General features: G+C 30.3%; 1 protein-coding gene across 1 annotated transcript in view; it reads right to left on the reverse strand.

The window, feature by feature from the left end:
- Positions 1 to 4,072, reverse strand: part of LOC107436652 (protein transport protein Sec16A) — a 54,032-nt gene extending 49,960 nt beyond the window's left edge. Inside the window, exons 1-4 of the mRNA XM_071181844.1 lie at positions 3,922 to 4,072; positions 3,438 to 3,503; positions 3,317 to 3,347; positions 2,241 to 2,322 (exon numbers count right to left, since the gene is read on the reverse strand). Coding sequence (XP_071037945.1) covers positions 2,241 to 2,322; positions 3,317 to 3,347; positions 3,438 to 3,477 — 153 coding nt within the window. The 5' untranslated portion in view covers positions 3,478 to 3,503; positions 3,922 to 4,072. The remainder of the gene's footprint in view (positions 1 to 2,240; positions 2,323 to 3,316; positions 3,348 to 3,437; positions 3,504 to 3,921) is intronic.
- Positions 4,073 to 20,397: the final 16,325 nt, after the last annotated feature.

Genomic DNA, 20,397 nt, shown 5'->3' on the forward strand with positions numbered 1-20,397 from the left:
TGGAGGGGTTAAAACATACCTATTTTTTTATGTATCCCCCCGTCCCAGTAAGACATCAAACTCTTTTTTGACATAAACAGCACCAATATATATAAGTATATATAATAACTGTGCCACAAATTATTTATTATTTACATACATTTGCATTCAGTACTTATATTATATTAATCATTGATTACATATGTGCATAAAGTACATATATAATAGTTTTTAATATAGAAGACAATAACACTTTCAAAAAATTAAATTTTCGTAACATGTCAGCTATCATGAATGTAAAAGCATTAAAAATCCCTGATTATATTTAGAAACTTCCACATAAATAAAATAAATAACTTGAGTAAAGATACAAAAATTCTGTACAATGTAAAAGGAACAAATAAATAAAAATAAAAGTCTAAGTTTAAAGCCACTGGGTCTGTCTACAGATTAAAAAGGCATATGAAAACCACACATGCAAGAAATTAATAACTGTTCTCTAAAATCATTAGATGTTAGTAATAATGCATTTCGTATATGCTCTAGACCAGGGGTTTCCAACTTACATGAAAACGGGGGCCACGATTAAAATCACAAATCAAATGGCGGGCCGCAACTTTATGAAGGACTCTTTTATGTTTGAAGGAACATTAAATATTACTGTCAGATTTTTATATCAAGTTGTACAAAATAAACGTATTGAATTACAAATTAAAATAAGAAGATTTTTAAAAATATTTAATTGCATATTAAGAATTTCGAAGGAATACAATAACTTTAATGTGCACCTATGTATTAAACAATTAATGCGCAACAGATATCATTTGTTAAGATATAAAACTTGGTATAAAAGTTGGTAAAACTTACATAGTAGCACACAAAATGTTCAGTGAGAAAATTGAGGTTTGTCTGCTGCAACCACCAGAGAATAGATATTTACATTTTAAATTTAAAATTTACAAATGTGTGTGTAAATATTTTCGTCCAAAATGAGTGGTTTCAGAAAGTTAAATCAGAGAATTTCTTTGAGAAAATTTCTGATACGCACATGCTAAATTATATTCACAAAATACAAAAAAATGAAATAAAAAAGAGCAACATACACAATTTTTTTGGTATTTGAATAAATATTTTCTTGGATGCAAAACCTGAGAAATAAATATTTTTGCACCGTTGAACTAATATATTTTAGTTTGCAGGCCACAAAAAAAAAAAGCTTAGCGGGCCGACTGCGGCCCCCGGGTTCAATAAAAAAAAACTTAAAAGTCATTATAATCACTATAATTACAAAACGTGAACATTTCTGATTCTTTTTTGTAAATTACATTTTTAATTTGCGAGGATTTCTGTAAATTCTAATTTTAACGAGCACACTGTCTAGGCTCTACAGATTCTTGTTATAAAGGAGTTCAATAGTAAAAGTACTAGAAAGATTTAATCTTAAACAATAAGGGATACTTAACAAGACAAGAAAATGCTGAGGAAAATTTAAAATTAATTTTAATTTTATGAAACTCATTAAAACCAATGAAAGACATACTTACCGGCCACACCTAAAGAGACACTAAAAGTTAACAATTGCAAAACTCTTTTAAAAAAATATAGACAAAGCATGTGAAAGAGTTAAGCTAAAATAGGTTTTAGAAATTATAAAAGTAGTAAAATTAATTAAATAGGAAAACATTTCTTATAAAAATTAGCTTTATAAAATTATTAAATTAATAAGTAAATAAAAATTATCAAGAAATTTACATTTGAACAGTTAAAATCAAAATGATTATTCAAATGATAAAAATTATTAATTAAGTAAGTACTAAATTTGAAATTTTGATTTTCTTTGAAGTTAAAATTTAATTACCAAACCAACACTGGAACTTTGAAATTAATTTTTTCAATTACAAAAATTTTTTTTTTTACAGATAGAATGCTTAATGACATGCTTAAAATAAATAAAAATCAAAGATAATTTTTTTTTTCTTCAAACCATGCACTTAAACGTAAAGTTCATGACATCAAACATTAAATGGAGAAAAAATTAGAATAATGATATTATGTCAGGAATTTTCAAGAAAATTAAGTTCTTTTAACCTTTTGCTTATGGCTTCAACATGTGGACCACATGTAACGGTACAAATGGTACACTGTAAGCAAAGGGTTAGGTAGCATTTGACAAATATTAATATGAACCTAGGAATAAAAATTAATATTAAAAAAAAAGCTTTATAAATATATTTCATGAAAGACTATTTATAAGACTGTACCTGAGGAGGCTGAGAAGGATCAAAATAACTCACACCAGGTTGAGATGGTTGTGAAACTGGAGCTGGAGGTGGAAATTGTGAACTAATAAAGAGTAGTTTTTCAATTTAGTTATAAAATTTAAATCAGCAAATATACCAGATTAATAATATCATAATGAGAAAAAAATAAAACTAGCATCAAAAACACTTAAAAACTGTAGCCTAATTCCGGATAATTGGATTCTTTTTTATAATATACTGCTTTTATTTCCAAAAAAGAAAAAAAATTATTTAGTTTCCGAGAAATTTTAATACTTCATAATTAACCACAATTAGCATTTAAATAAAATAGTTATCATTACCTCTAAAAGTTATAACAATATTAAATGACCTAAGTAGTCAATAAATACAGAATGAAATATACAGTACAAAATTTAGATTAACATGATATAAAAACACAATTCAGAGAAGAAAAACTAAAATTTCAACGCAAAATTAAAATCTTGTCAGTTTTCTATCAAATTAAATAAATTTCATAATATTCAAGGATCAATCGAGAAAGTAAGTTCTGTTAGCAGATCTTTTTACAAAATTTTCTACTCTGTCCATTTTGTATTTAAAAAAAATTTTAACACTTTCACAAAAATGCAGTTTTAATGTTTCAAAGAAATAGGACTTCAGTTTTTGATGAAAATCATTTTTACAAAATTCTATAAACAGTAGCCTGATAAATAAAATTTTAGATTGAATTCTGATAGTCTATCTAGCCTCATTTTTTTAAAATAAAGGTTTTAAATATGAACTATTTTGCACAATTAACAAACAGATTGTACAATGCATATTGTCATTTTAAAATAGAATAATCTAAAATAATATTAAAAATATTTAATATGAAAAGAAAGTAAGTCCAATATATATTTCTAAAATGAAAGAAACTATTATAAAAAAAATCATTCAGCTTGACAATAAACAATATGGATTTATTGAACAATTAAATAATTTCATAAAAAGTACTAATTACATTTTGATAAACATTATGAAAAACAACTATGTAAACTCGATTGCTAAATTTGTAAACAATACATTAAAAAGCTTACTTTGAGTTATTTATGTGACTAACACCAGGGCCTAAAACAAAACATATATACTAAATAAATTATCAGATTTAAGAAAAGATAGATTAGATAAACTAGATTTGGGATTAGAGTTAATAGTTACCTTTAGGATAACGGCCTCTCTGAAGTAAACGTTTACTCATATCCGTACTGTTACAGAAATCAATAGCTACAAAATATTAATAGAATGTTAGAATCTATGACATCGTTATACGAAATGAGCTGTGGAAAATAAATCATTAATTCCAAATTTCTACAATAAATACGTAAAAACGGATCATAACTTACTACAATATGGTTAATTATAAGATTGCACTTATTTTTTTACCATTAAATTTGGAAAATAGTTATAATTTCGAAACACTAGAGACTCGTATCAATAAATAGATGATAAACAATCAATTACTAGAGTCTAAAAACAAAATAACATTCTGTCAAGGAAGAATCAAGAGTAGTTCCGATTTAATTTAAAGATTACGTGTTACAAAGAGTTCCTTTTAAATAAAAATAATAAAATCTGTCAATACAATAGATATGGCAATAATTAGGGATAAATCAGGAAAATGTTTATAAATATGAGCACGTACGAAAATTAATTTACCAGCTACATGAATGAGTTTCGAATTTACTTAATTTATCAATTATAAAATAATAACACATATAGGTTAAAAAGACAGGACCAGAAACTTTTCACAACGTTAACCAGCAATGTGTTGCCATTTACTTGTAATTCAACACTAATCATTACTATTTTTCAATAGGGCACATGCCACAAACGAATGAAACAATAGTCTTTATAAATTGGGTGGATCTTGTGGTTCCGACCCATAATTTCTAAATATTTTCATTATTACGCCGTAACTTTAATTTGAAATGTGCAAAACAATTATCATACAAATTCATATCAGACGCGCACAAATCCAGAATATTGGTGCAGAATTTGCGTTATTAATTGTGATTCGAAGAGCGGACGGAGTGTCCTTGAAGGGTGGGCATTGATTTTAAAATATATTGACGAAAATGAATAATTCCTCACTTCAAAACATGTTCGTATCGTTAAAAAAGAAGCGTAAGTTTTAAACTTATAAAAAAAATATATAAATCGTTGCCAATCCGCCGGAATCCATAAGGACAAAATAGCCTTATGAACACTCATAAGGATGTTCATTTTTACTGAACAACTTGTCAATTTTTCATATTGTGACGTAGCTAAGCTAAGTTACCTGTTAATCGATGTTAAAGTTAACCGATGTTAGGTCAAAACGTAAAAATCGAAGCGTGTGAAAAGACTCTTTGCTTGCTTCGAAAATCACCTCAAGATAAGACAATTATTTACATTAAAACAGTAACAGTTAAGAGTCTCAGTCCCATTTCATTGTCTATTGCACAAAAACTATCACTAAATACTAGGATATTAAGCACATTTAATTCATATCATAATTCAATCAATTAATAAAAATTAAATTTATTGTTAGATTGATATTATTCTTGTATCCCATATGAAAAATTATTCATGTGGCATATAGTTACTTTATCGAGGATATGGACTGCTATTGTGGCTTAGGATCCATGAATTCGCATAGATTTTGGAATGTTCAAATTGCGACCTGCCTGTGTCCCTAAAAAATTAATTTAAAATGTGAAAGGGAGATAAAAATAATTTCATGCATATAGGAACTTGGTAGGATCTTATTATAGATCAACATAGTCAAGACAATAGAAAATAATGTGCCAAATAAGATTTTTAAAAAAAAAAAGCATTTTTTTTAAAATTATGAGAAATAAAAATAATTTNTATATATATTGGGAAATATACAATAGAAGAAAAACTCTGAAGTTTAAAAAAAGATATATGTTTTTTTTTAGATTGATTATAATCAATTCTTTAAGTGAATCAATCAAACAATTATTATCATTTATCAGTTAAAAATATTTGAAATTTGAATATTTGCAATCGATTAAATAGTTTCGAGGTAATTTATTTAGGTCAGGCCTGTGGGAACTTATGAAATTAGCTCACAGTAAACAGCTATTAAACCATGGTTTTTGTAAGTCGTGACCTACTTGTATATAAATTTCAGAAGAGGGGCGGGTCATTTCTCATTTTTCAATTCTTAATTTTCACCTTTCTTATAAAGTTCAGAGCTTAAAAACAATTTTCAATTTAACTCTCGCTGCATAAGAAGTGCTTTTATGACTTTTCAGAAACTCTTTGTGACACTCTTTAACATTGTTACTGATTTCTTTTAGCCGTTTTTTCTTAGAACTACAAAAGGAAATGAAATTATGGCTCAAAGAAAAGGAAGAAAAAAAACTTTTTTTTCCCCCTGCGTATTACAATGTGGTATTCCAAAATTCAGGTATTATGAATGCATTATGTATATATCAAACAAATATTTTTGGAAAATATTTGCTTGAAATTCTCGAATAACAGCTCTATAATATAATCTCCATGCAAAGATTTTTGCATGGAGATTTCTAATAAATATTTGAAGAAAAAAAATATTTTTAAAGTAAATGAAAGTGTTTGCTTACTCTTTGTTGCGTGTGATTTAATCTTCATGGTCCCCTTCCCGGCAATTGACTATGAATTGCAGAAAGTACTTTTTGATTAATTATTTTATACTTTGTTGTGGTCCAGTATCCAGGGACACTTATTTAAAATAATATTTTAAAATACTACTTTGAACAAAGTTGAAAGGAATTAATTGATGGAGTAATTCTGATACCAGCTGGATTAGTTTTTGTTAAAATCTTTTATTTTACTCTGATTATTAGAAGTTTTTCATGATTTTTTCAGAGAAGTGATGAAAGCTTAGTATGATGAGAGCACTGCATAATCAATTAAAGGACAACTTCCAAGAAATCCAAGAAAAAAAGTAGTTTGATCTTTTATCTCATTCATATTCTAAAATTCAATAATAGTTGATTTTGTAAATTAAAGAAATTTCAGTGATGAATAACTGTTTCCCCTAGATCTAGAAAACTGCAAATAAGAACAAATTGGAAAAACTCTTGTTTCAAAGTTTGCCGTGCTTGAAAGATTTTACCTTTAACGCGGAAAAACACCGGTGTTTCATGCTGTATGTCATAACCATAAATTATTAAAATGTCAAATGTAATATTTTTCACTTATTTTGACCTACATTAATACAAAATCATGAAAAAAGTATGAAAAATATCTTGAATAAAAATTTTGCTTCAGAGGGCTAAACTGTATTTTTTTATTAGGTTCAGTAAATAAACTTATTATTGCTGGATCTTTTAAAACATTAAACTAATACCGAAAAAATTAAAAAAAAGAAAAGGGATTTTTATTGAAACAAAAATTCTACCCTTGAAATGGGATTACGGACAAAGGAAGGGTTCTACTATTTACCTCTTCGATACCGTTATTAACTGTTTTTCATTTACTTTCATTTAGTTATTTTTCTTACGAATTTAGGTAAAGTCAATTTGAGCTAATATAAACTTTTTTTTTCTTTAGTCAGTTTCTTTAATTTTAAAAATAAATAAAATAAACTTTTTTTTGTTTGTTCTGTTTATTTGTTTATGGATAAAAATATTACAAATTCAAAAAATAAAACTTAGGAAAAAATAAAACTTGTTTCATACTATCTTATGATCACTCCATATTGCATAATTTTACATAAATCCATAATATTTCATGTTATGCAGTCATCTGACTTAGACAGTCTCTTTTAAACTACATAAAACATGTTTATACTATTATAAGCTGCACAAAAACCTTTTCTGAATAAAAATCTATCAGAATAATTTTTTTTTAAAGTTATTTAATTTCTGAGCAACAAAAGTTTTGAATTATCATTATTATTTTCGAATTTGTCTTTTAAGGTGTGGAAAATCTTTGCAATATTAATAAGAAATTTTTGAAAAAATTAGCTTAATCCCCCAATTTATTACGTAAAAATTGGCAGTTTTATTTATTACCATTTTAATACAACAAAACGAAGGTGGACCTCACATTTACCTTGAAATATTCTATATTTAGAGTGATATGTCTTTCCTGAATTTTTTGTAAAGACTGAGTAAATGTCAAAATATCCCACTGATTATAAAAATGTAAACAGTTATGATTCTTCGATTTAGAAGAAACATATTTGCTAGTTAACCTAATATGATCCTCACGAAATAGTAATTTCTAAATATTACGCCCGACATTACGAGATGACGATTTTTTTATAAATATAAGTATTTTTGAGAGTACTTTGTAGAATTGAAGGTAATGTATAACATCTACTTCACTTTTCTTTTAAAGCAAAAAGAAAAAAAAATGGCTGTTATTACCATTGATTTACAAATTATTTCCTCTACTTACTCTCGCTAGTCAATGCACTTATTTTCTCTTATGATCCATAAATTGATTAACTTTCTCACTTTAAAAATTAATTATCTTCTTCACTTATTTACAATATTTAGAATCATATCATATAATACAGATCACGGGGTGTTCTATAATTTCGACCCTTATATATATTTTTAGAGCGCTTGATGAAAACGAAGTAAAAAAAGATGCGAACAATAACTGTTGCAAATGATAATTTGAACAAAAAGAAATAAGAGCGATATCAAGGTCAGTTAAATCATTTACGAAGAAGGTTGGGTGAAAAAGAACTAAACCAGTTTAATTGCCGGATGAAACTTAATGTAATTTTTAATTATTTTCCTTCAACTTTTCTCGGTTTCCTCCTGCAATTGAGCTGGTTCAATCTGTAATTCAATCTGGCTTTCTTCAGGTCTGAATTCTTGGAGTTTGATAACTTTTATTTTTTCACTTGAACATCAATTTTGGAACCCTAATGGAGAGAACCTTCTGATTTTATTTTTTATGGTGATATATATTGAGGGCTGTCATTATAGAACATCCTGTCACACGATGTCAGTCCTTGTGGGGAAGATAATATTCTGTAAACGGAATTTTTAGCCATAGTCTCGGTTGCTATATAGCAAGAAGTTATAAATTAGTAGGGTTTTATTGAGGTTACGACTCCACAATTTCAAGACTAACGACATGATTGTGACAGTGTGGTCAGTATTGTGCATAGACCGCCTTTACTTCCCAAACATGCTTGTACCCATCGATCTGAAGCTGGAAAGTCTACGAACTACCCCTGGGAATCGAATCTTAGTGCATCATTACGACCGTTTAATGCCTTTAACCATTGCTCCATCGTGGTTCAGCGGTTAAGTCAATTATTCATTACTTGCTTAAAAAAAAAACTTCATTTTAAAAGTTATACTTGAAACAGACTTTCGAGAGATGCATAGCATGAAATTTCCACTCATTTGAAATGTTAAAGTTACCCCCTATGACCCCAAGGGACTTAGTTTCCTCCTAATTAGGTTAGTTAGGGGAGTTAGTTTCCACCTAATTGAATACAGTTCTTTTCAAAATATTCAGTACACAATTTTAGTTTATTCAAACTAACGTATATAACCTCAATTAATCAGGTGATTGGTAAGCTACGTCCTTCGTTAACAAGTGGCTAATTTTTTCCCCAAAGAAAATATCAAAATATGTACAATTAGTAACTTGTTACTTCAAAAAAATTATGCTTTACTTTGTATATTTTATAGTTCATTACAAATTAGAACGAAAAATGTCGATTGAAATATTGTCTGCGAATCGCTCCCTATCACCATTTTTACATCAAAATTGCTTCAAAAGAAACGCCTTACATAATTGATGTACAAGGGGGAAAACAGGGCCGGGATAGCCTGGTCGGTAGGGCGATTGGCCCATGTCCGAGATTTCGTGGGTTCGAACCCCGCCGGCCGAAGACTCCCCATGTAGTAAAGTGACTGATGCACGTTAAATCTGTAGAGTCGCAAAAGTCCTCCAAATTCCCATAACAAATCAATACCTCTGGGGGTACTGGATTGGAGATCGATCGTTCTCTGATTCAGGTCAAAATTACGATCTGTGGATGAATGAATGGGTGTATGACTGGGTCCGCCCTATAAACGGGTGCGACGTATGGTGTGGCAGAAGTCGAATTCTTGGCCATAGATGGAGCCACTGGAAAGCAAGAACAATCGCACCTCCTCTGCCTAAATAGGTATAAGTCAACAACAACAAGGGGGAAAACGGTTTATGTCCAGTTTTCGGAAAATAACGTCGCCTGTTGCAGATTGAGGAATACTAAGTTTTGACAAATCAATATCGCGAAAAACAGGTTCTTCCTGAGAGTGATTACTCAGTGAAAGTAGGTCGAAATCTAGAAGAACATTTACTTCCCACGCGCAAAACCGGGGCCTCCCAGGCCGAGCGGTATCACCCGCCAAACGTTGTGCAAAGCGTGGAAGTAGCGGGTTCGAATCCCGCTGTTACCTGCATATTTCTTCTTTCTGTCGTTCTCTGTGTTGTGCTATCTGTCTTTCTACTTTGACAAAGATTTATAATCCTTAATAGAGCACACAACACTGCAGAGATTTGTTGTAATAATAAATGTTGTAACGCGCAAAATCGTTCTTTCTTCAAATCACCTTTTACTGGCATAAACCTTTGTTTCAGAATCCTCATCAAATAATATTAACAGCTTTTTTTTAATCCTTTGAAATTTTCAATTTTTGAAAAAAGTTGTTAGTTATTTTAAAAATAGGTGATTGTTGAAACTGCTAAAAATCTGCCATTGGCCTGTACCAAAATTTACCAATTTTGCCCAATAGACCCTAAACTAATTGATATCCATGTTTTTAAGTTAATAAATTAAATACATGTAAAGAAATCACCCAAATTTGATACGAAATCAGTTTTTATATTTTATTAGCTATCGTTTCCCCCCAAATAATTATGCCACTAAGTGCTATGTGGTGTTTGACTAAGGATTGATTAATATGTTCTATTTAACGTATTTGGAAAGTAGTAAGTTGGTAATTTATTCATAATTTCAAAGGAGTTTTGCTACCATAATATGCTATAATGCTCTTGTTATGGGTTTTAGGTGCTGAGGAAGAAAAAGAACCTGCTTACGTTAATCAGAGAAATTGTAGGCCGGGATAGCCTGGTTGGCAGGGAGCTGGACTTACGTTTGTGAGAGCGGGAGTTCTAATCCAGCCGGCAGAAGACACCCTGTGTAGTAAATGGTGACTGGCGCACGTTAAATCTATCTGGTCACAAAGTCCTCCATGTTACCATAACAAATCAATACCTCGGCGGGTACTGAATTGGAGATTGATCATTCTTTGGTTCAGGTCAAAATTATGATCTCTGGATGAATGAATGGGTCAGCTCTATATACTGCGCCAAAACACATGGGTGTGGCAGAAGTCGAATTTTTGGAGATAGATGGCGCCACTGGGAAAATCACGAACAATCGCACCCCCTATGCTTTAGTGGCCGATGACAACAACAACAACAGGGAAATTGTAATTTCATTTTCACCAGAAAAAAACATTTTGGAAAAGCACAAATTTTGTCAGCTATTTGATTTATTTAAATGGAATTTTTTCAAATTTATTTTTATTTAAATGAAACAGGTGATTCAACGATTTCATATTTAGTATTTATCTTAGCTTTTCGTTACAAAGGTAGCGTTAAAATTTTCTCCGTGGCGAATGTAAATAATATACATCCATTTTCTTGTCTACTTTATTTAAAGCTATTTACGATCTTTCTTTTTTAAAAAAGTTACTGATGACATTTTTAGTTTCTCCATTTTTGTTCTACAAAGCATAAATTGATGGAAATAGCTAGCACAGACAGTTTCAATTGGTAAAATGTTGAAAGAAGAAGTTCTTTATAGAATAGCCGTAGATTGGCGTCATCTGACGCAGTTGTTTCTAAGTACGCCAAAGTTTGGGCTTTACAAATCATTACCAAAAGCTAGTTTCCCAAATTTAATATTTCCTGCCCAGAAAATCAGTGCTATGTATGCTTCATCTTATATATGTGAACAAGTCAAGGGAGTCGGCAGCGGGGTGCAAAGGGGTGCACTTGCACCCCCTGGCTTTTTTTTAAACAATCAAAGAGTATAAATTTTTTATTAAAAATATTTTTATTCAAAAACAAATAATTAAGTTATTGATTCACAACAATTAAAAAATTGTTTAATCATACAAGAATTGTAATCGTCTTGTTAGCTGCCCGAATCTGTTTATAATTTTTTCAACGAATTCTGAGTCATCTTTGATACTTTTCGTATGCACACTGAGCATGCACAAACTACTTAACCTCTCGTGAGACATTGTAGGCCGATTCCATGTTTTGATGCGTCGCATTGTACTATAAGTGCGTTCAATAGTGAACATTGTAGCTGGAAGAGTTAGGCCAATTCTGATTGCCTCCGCTACAGCTGGATAAAACGGTGTGGCCTCAATAACTAAATCGATATATTCGAGGGATTCATAAGAATTTTCCCTATTCCTCCACATTTCGTAACACTTAAATTCGTACTTTTTTTTAAATATCTTGTTAAGAATGAAGAAATGTATCTTGAAAAAAATTAGCAGATGAAAGTATATGTAATAACAAAACAAAATGTAATAATAGAATATTTTTAAATTTTTTTCTTTTTTTTGGGGGGGGGGAGCGTTAGTTTGTTAGAGGGTTGCACCCCCTTTTATATTATTCTGCCGGCGCCCTTGAAACAAGCGTTTGCAATGATGAACCTTAGAAAAATCATTTCAGAAATAGACTAATAGACAAGCATTTGGCCTCCTTCCTTAAAATAAGTACATCTCACTTGGAACCTCAATATAAAGAACTTTTAAAAATAAAGTCACAATTTTATTTATCTCATTAAATATTTAAATTAAAACTTCTACGTCGTTCTTATTTTAGAAGTTTTTACCTGGTCCACCAAACTTTTTTTCTCTCGATTTTTTGCCCTCGACCAAAACAGTTTGCCCACCCCTGCTCTAAATCTTTGGCATTGGTATTTTAAGCTCAAATCGGAGAGTCGGAAATCTTTCTCGGACTCGCCTGCAATAGCTTGTAGGCTCATCCAATCGTACTCACTGCTCAGTGGTTCCACAAAGTCGTCCACCTGCTTGGCTTCACTTACTCGAGGTTTAGTGACACGGAAGTCGAAATCGGCAATGCTGCGACAAACACATGGTGGTAATTGGTGGGAACATGTTATTTATCGTAGATGTCAATTCGTATTACTACCCCGATTTAACAGGATAGTTTTAAATATCCAATTGAAGCTTTTTTAGTATTTTTTTTATCTCCTTAAAAAGCACATGGTCTAAATTCGAGACCTATCTTGGTGAAAATGTATTATTTAGCATTATTATAAATTTTGTGCTAGGAACCCTTTATCTACCCTGATACTTACAAAATATCGAAATGAAAAGTTTATATTTGATTAAAAACACATGATATAAAACTTCGCTACTTCTTTATTGGCAAAAATGTTTTAAAGCCTTACTATCTATTCGACAAATTACGCCGATTATTAAAAATAACTTTGATAAAAACAAAACTTCGAAATGAAATTATTATAGTTTATCTATTTATTTTGGAAAGGACACGAGATCCAAATTTAAACTTCAAGCTTGCTAAAAAAATATTATTTATCATAGCTGTCAATTACGATAATTAACACAATAATTACAGCATTTCGAAGAGAGACTTTTTTAGTTTTTCTATTGATCTTATAAAAAAAACATGGTCCAAATTTTAGACTTCAATCTCGGAAAAAACGTGCTATATAGCATTATTGTCAATTAAAATTACCCTGAAGATTACAAAATGTTAAAATGAAAATTTTAACATTTTTTGTTTTTATTTTTTTGTTTTGCTCATAACGAACACAAGTTTTAAATTTTAGCTTTCTAACTTCTTGGCTAACTTGAAGTAAGAGAATTAGTAGCGAGTGAGTGAGAGCTTTTTATATATCTGTCTTTTATACAGGGTGATTCTGAAAAGATGGAAAAAATTTTAGGAAGTGATAGTACACACCCAGACAAATAATTTTCATCGAAGAATGCATGGTCGAAAACAAAACCCAAAACCGCTAAAGGGCGTCAAAGTTATGTTCTTATAGGAGGCAAAAACACACAAAGAACGATGAAGTTAAATTATAAAAACAAATTTAATGGCATGTGAATACAATAAGTGTTCAAAACAGTGGCCGGCAGCGGCTATGCTGGTACAACGGCGAAGAAAAGATAGGCGAACTTTCCCTGTAGCGGCCGAAAGCTTGGCGATAAATAACGTAGCGCAGTAACTCGCAATAGGAATGGAGCTTTCTCGTTTGCATGAAAAAATTTTCCAAATGCGCCAGCACCTTTGCGTTTTGTTTTCGACCATGCATTCTCTGATAAAAATTGTTTGTCTGGGTGTGTACTATCACTTCCTAAAATTTTCCCCATCTTTTTAGAATCACCCTGTATATCAATGAATCTGTATATATATACAGTTTCTTTGAATCTATTTTTTTAAAACTTGCATTTGTATTTTTATAAAATGAGATATTTTTAGCACATACGGGAAACAGAAATACCAAGACAAGAAGTCAAATATCAGGGCAAAATATATGACTTGAATTTTATGAAGAAAATCAAGACAACTACTACACTCTGTATTAAATATGTTCTTAAACTGCAGAATATTCCCAGCTAAATGTTGAATCTTATTTTGCAATATAACAATTTTGTTTCAATTTATGTAATTTTAAACCTTATAAATTATATTTGTTTCTGATTTGCATTCGTATTTTTCAAAAAAAAAGAATTTTTTTTTTCTTTCATTCCATTATTTTTATAATTTAAATATTTATTTTTTACTTTATTTACTTTTTTTTAATGAATTCTAATGTTCAGAAGAAATGATTTGGGCCTTTTAGGGATCAACATAAGATAAAAGTGCCCAATGGTCTTTCACTCTAAAAGTTTGTGCATCCCTACAATCAAACTTAAACAATGTTGCCATATTAACAATAATATATTTTTTTATGTAACTTCTTAACAATGTGAAACAGTATCATTAAGAGCAGAAAGGACATTTTTAATTGTTAAGAAAATTTAGCTAAGTAAAATCATTGTTCTAAACGCAACAATGACAGTATTAAAAGATATTTTTGTCATTCCAAAACTTGTATTTGGGGCGATCACTTGATTTTTATTCAAGAGTTTTCTAAAAGCGATTTTGATTCCATTATGGAATATTTTCAACGGATAAAGCGATTTTTCGCTAATTTGTGCTGCTGTGGCAGCGATTGTGAAGTGGATGATGGTGAGGATGATTTGGAGTTTCAGGTAAATGGTAACATTTCTCATACAAATACCAACGACAGTGTTTTGGCAAATTGTATATAGTGCCAGTTATAACATTCAACCAAAATAAAATATCAAAAATTGCCGAATATCTCTCATCAGCTGTAACCGAAAATTTGTTTTTGACTTAGAAAATGGTTAGCTATGGACATCGATTAAGCTACGACAAATGTCGCCAGTTTTTTTAAAAAAATTTTTTCTTCATTAAACTGAGTGAAATGGCTCTAGTTCTTTCTTTTTTTTTGTATAAATTTTTTTAAAAAATATTTTGTCCTTCTTCATATAGTAATTCAGTTTATACACATATTTTCGTATATTTAATGTAAATTGCATCTCAATTCTCTTAATATGCGTGGATATATTTTTATGGAATTATTTGCCATATGTAAATTTAGGGATGAAATATTTCAAATAAAAGCTTTGTTTAAGGTAGGGGAATTCTACAAGGACATTTTTGCTATAGCGAAACTGACAATTTTAGAAATCTTTTTTAAATATCAAAATCGGGTTCTAGCATTAAGTACCATGTTACGCCAAGTACAACTGATTGTTAGAGTGTAGAATTGGATGTGCCTTCTACTACTCACTGCATCTCGGAGCTTTTATTGTACATAAAATCCCCTATTTTCCTACTATTATCACTATTTCTTGTTAGAAAATCTCACTTTTAAACATTTTTTTCCCTAACTTCTGAAAAAAACATTTAAAAAATCACAAAAATGAGAAAAGCACTGAAATGTAAATTTTTTCACCACTGATTTTAAAAACAAACAACTTTTCAAACTATTATTATTTATCAAGAGTGACTTTAAATATTTTCATGTTAATGTAATCCTGATAAAATAAAAATCTACTTAATTTCATATTTCTTTTAGCCAAAGAAATTTGGTGAAACTTTGAGATGTGTGGAATCAAGTGATTCTAGTGATGATTTTTCATGCAAAGATGGTAATCCTTTATTTCTCTATATTTCTCTATTAATCTATGAAATCAGTTGATGATTAATTATATATCGAGGATCGAACCAGGGACCTGCGGCACGACAGCGCGAAGCCCTACCACTCAGCCACCGGGCGTATACATACATATATATATAAAATAAATAAAAAAAAATTTGGAGTCCTGGATCCTATGGACTAATAGTTTACTAAGTCAAGTGGAGTCCCTGAGAGAACCTTATTTTAAACATCAGGGATGAAAGTAGTTGGAAAGTAAAAAAGAGGAAATTCAAGAATGAATATATATATATATATATAATCGAACAATTAAATGGCCACATGTAAAATTTCGATAAAATTACCGTCACATTCTTTCTTGATAGTTTGACATACTGCTTCAATTTGTTTGACAACACAGTGGTCCTTTGAAAAAACTCATGTAACTGGTATAGAAGGAAATAATTAGTTTCTGTGTTTTGAGTGCATCCTGTACCGGGCAGAAAGTGATTAATATGATAAGCAATAAAAATCTGTACATATTTTCGTATNCATAGAAATTTAAGAATAAATTTTTAAATTCTATTTATTATGAATTGTTAAATACGGTGGTGTAAAGTGGGTATATGGTAAGGCTTGGTATATGGTATATGGTAAAGTGGGTATATGGTAAACGTATTGCATGATTGAAATATTTTTTTCACTCCTGTGTTAGCTGTAGTAAGCATTTTATGCTTCGTATTTTATAATTAAACAGTGTTAAAAACAATTTACTTGCTTGATTATAACATTACACAATTATTTAAATAAATTTAAACATAATTTCTTTTTAAATTTCAGTTTTGCTTCTAAGGAGAAGAATAAAGGAGGAAATAACAATATAACTGACTTATTATTCAATGAAAAAAATTGCTAAAATAACTTAATGGTACCACTTAGTGAGCATATTTAAAGATATAGAATGATGTTTACGAAAGTTTCTGGCTTGCTATGTCAGTTTTTACGTGGAAAACAATACAATTCCCTTAAATTAACTCAATTGAATAAAAATACATGTCTTCTATAAATAGTAAAGGCACTTTAAATTACCAATATAGATATTAATTTTTACATTCTCATTTATATTTTAAATGAACCAAAAACTATTGCAGTTAAGTTGCTTTTTGATAAAATTGTGTAGAGTTACTCAAAATATACCGCAATCGAAGTGAAACTTAATTTTGATAGACATGGATATTTTTTTTTTAATGGCGGGCACTTGGAGCTATTGTCCATTGGCCACAGAAAGTGCCAGAACTGCTAATTCTCTTTTCGTTACCCAGTGGGCACCTGTGGCGAAGCCACGGCGGTGGAACAGCGTCGCCCACGTCACACTACCACAACCCGTTTATAGGGCGGGTCACATTGTCACATTCACACACAAAGGAGAAAGGACATAGAACACAGATAGAGGGAAAGAAACATCCTTGCCTTGCCCGAGATTCGAACCCAGAACCTTTCTGATGCAAGGACAGTTCCCTGCCCCCTACACAGACTGGTCGGCCTTTTCGTTGATATTGAACTTTTCATTTGCACCAAGTCAATTAAATAAAGTAAGAAGGGAGAAACTACTGTGACATATATTATTTAAAGTTATAGGTGGTAAGAAAATTTTAATTTTAAATTTAAATAAAAATAAAATTAAAAAGAAGCATTAAGGTTCTTGGTAAACATTAATTATTAGTTTCATTTCGATACTTGCTATATACCACTTACACTTATTAAAAAATTTTCTATCTTCTCTTTTTTTCTTCCAAAAAGGCATCAGTGATGAGTTAAGTTCAAATGAAGGAACTGCTGATGCGGTTGATATCAATGATGAGTTGGAGGTTCTCACTGATGAGGAACTTTTTGACATACTTGGTGTCAATGTGAGACCAATGTTGGTCGATGAAAAAGAGCCACCAACTGTGGATAATTTTGTCAGCTTGGGAGAAGCGTTGACGGATGATGAGCTGCTTGATATGCTCCATGTCAACTTAAAATCAATGTTGACTGATAAAAATGAGCAGGCAAATATGGAAAATTCAGTCGATTTCGGAGAAGCATTGACTGATAGAGAATTACTTGATATGCTTGATGCACTTATTGGGCCAGAGGTTACTCCAACTGAGTCTCTAAATGAGCACTCTTCACTTGGCAAAGAAGTTTGCATTGCAAACATTGAAAATGATCCTTTGGCTCCAATTACTAAAAACATAGGCTTCATCATCGAGCATCTAACTGATGTATTTATTGCTGCTAAAAAGAGCGGAAGCCTGATTGTGGAAATCGATGATCCTAATTTTGATCATGTGGTAGAAAAGCTAGGGCTTACAAACCCTTGTCAAATCGCTTTTTTGGATTTGATTTTTGATGCTTCAAAAGAAATTTTGATGGATTTATATAGGTGAGTAAAGAACTTTGTTTAAAAATTCGAATGTAGAATTGAAGGGTTTAGAGTTATGTAAATATAAGCAACATTTTCAAATTGTTTAGAAGAATGTTTTAGTGTAAACTTCTGCAGTTTTCATGTCGGTAATAAGACGTTTCCCTTCATTGAGTCCTTATTTAGTAGAAAAATTGGAAACTTTTACAATACTTATCTGAAAGAGATACTAAGAAATAGTCTCATTTGGGAAAAGTATGGTTTACCACAAATTTTCCTCAATCCTTCAACTAAATTTAAAGACATAATATTTTAAAGTTAAAATTTTGCATCAGAGCACCACATTTAGAATTTCTCAACAGTAAAATTCGTATAAAACAACTATTGTTTATAGCTTTTTTCGTTCCACAGTATTATTTTTACTATTAATATTTAAAAATACACAGTTTTGTGGACCAAAAATTCTGGTCCAAAGGAACTAAATTATTTTTTGCAAGATGAACACAACTAAAGGGCAACGAGGAAAATAAAATTATCTCTTAAGAAGAAAAATAATATTATACATGAATCATACAGATTTCTAAAGTCCATTCTCTAAGATTAGAATAACACAGAGCAGACATACGACTGTAAAAGTAAAAAGCCTTCTTAGATAGAGCAGACAAACAATAGCAACTGGTTCAATACAGAGCGAGTTTATTTTTTAATGAATTAGTTTTTTTTAATCATGATGTTTTAACTAACAGTAATTAGCCATGCTATAACTTGATTTTTGTGCTACAGTGAAAAAATAAAAGTTTTTTACACTTAAATCTCATTTAAACTTTTCAAAATTTTTCTTCCAAGCATGGTTAAACATTTTTTTAATAATCTATAAGTTCTTTTTCTTCACATTTTGCCTAAATTGGATAAAGAAGCTTTTTATAATTTAAATATTCTTTTAAACATTTTATGGTAGAAGTACTAAAAAATATCTCACAGGTGAATGTTGGCTTTTACAAATATTTGCGTTGCTGAATGCCGGAAAACGTTAATAAGTAAAAAAAACTAAATTCAATTTCCTTGTTCACCATCAACATCAATGCATACAGAATAGCGCAACGAAATGACATTTAACAAATATTCCAAACGTTCTTTAAAACCGTTCTTTATTTTATTTCTGGACTTAAACTGTGTCATCTAGTTAAAATAATTTCCTAACATTTATTTAATATCTCTTTAGAGAAACACAAGAAATGCCTCAACCATGGCTAAAGCCAAAGAGGTTAACTCCTCAGTCAACTTTCCCGTGCGACAAAGATAAAATATTGCCCGTGCTTCAGAGAGAAGTGGAAAAATCTTTAGGGCTCTTATCTAAACATCAAATAAATGCATGGGAAAAGAAGCGACCATCTTGGTCTACTATGAAATTAGGCTGCGAGGAGAGAGATCTTGTGGATACTATTTTAATAAGTGAGATCAGAGAGGAAGAGCCAGATTGGATCAATTATGATCAAGAGGAAGTAATGGTTCAAGTGCAAATAGCCGATTCCATTTTGGAATTATTGATAGATGATACCATTACTACTCTGAAAAAACTAGAGGAAAATCTAGATAGTCAAACATCTGGCTTTCCTTGATTGGAAGAGTGTGTTGTATTAAAATTACTTCTCTGGATTTGATAAATGGACTGGAATTGGATTTGATAAATGGACTGGAACTGTATTATAAAAATTGTGATCAAGGTTAAATAGCGGCTAAGTTCCAAACAGCCGATTTCTTACTTGATCTTTTGATGATTACAAAAATGAAAAAAAGGAATTGTAATCAGACTCCATAAATTCTGATCAAGTTGGAGTAATGATCAAATTTGAAATACCCACTTGAAAAAGCAGGTCGAAAATATAAACAGGTAAATATTTTGTTTTCATTGGTATGAACGGTGTGTTATATTTAATTACGATATATATTTTTTTGCTATTCTCAATTACTATGGTTACATGGTGTTGCAAATCTGCATGGTGTTGTCATTGTTGTATAAACTTATTTAAAAATGGAACTCGATCCTCATTCCGCATACGGTTCGAAAGCCACGGATAGCTCATTATTGCTTATCCTTTGAGGCGATACTTTGGGGCTAATGAGTTTTTGTTATCAAAAAAAAGTATGGTTTCAACTCTAACTAACTGATTGTAAAGTTTGCTATCTTCCTTTGTTAATTTATTTAAATATATGATTAATTTTGCTACAGGACTATTTTAGCAGAATAAATTCCTAAATTACGCATACACAAGAGTTGCGGATCATCATGTATTTTTCACAAGCAAATGGCGTCTTTTAACTTGTTACAACTCAAAACACCAGCGATTCAAATTAGTCCTCACTTTAATTAATGTGACTAGTCAACAATCGTTAACAACAACCAGAATATAAATAAAATTTAGCTAAAATATGATACATGGACTAAAAATATGAATAGTTTAACAATTTATGACATT

Source organism: Parasteatoda tepidariorum, chromosome 6 (assembly GCF_043381705.1).
Source record: "Parasteatoda tepidariorum isolate YZ-2023 chromosome 6, CAS_Ptep_4.0, whole genome shotgun sequence".
NCBI classification, from domain to species: Eukaryota; Metazoa; Arthropoda; class Arachnida; order Araneae; family Theridiidae; genus Parasteatoda; species Parasteatoda tepidariorum.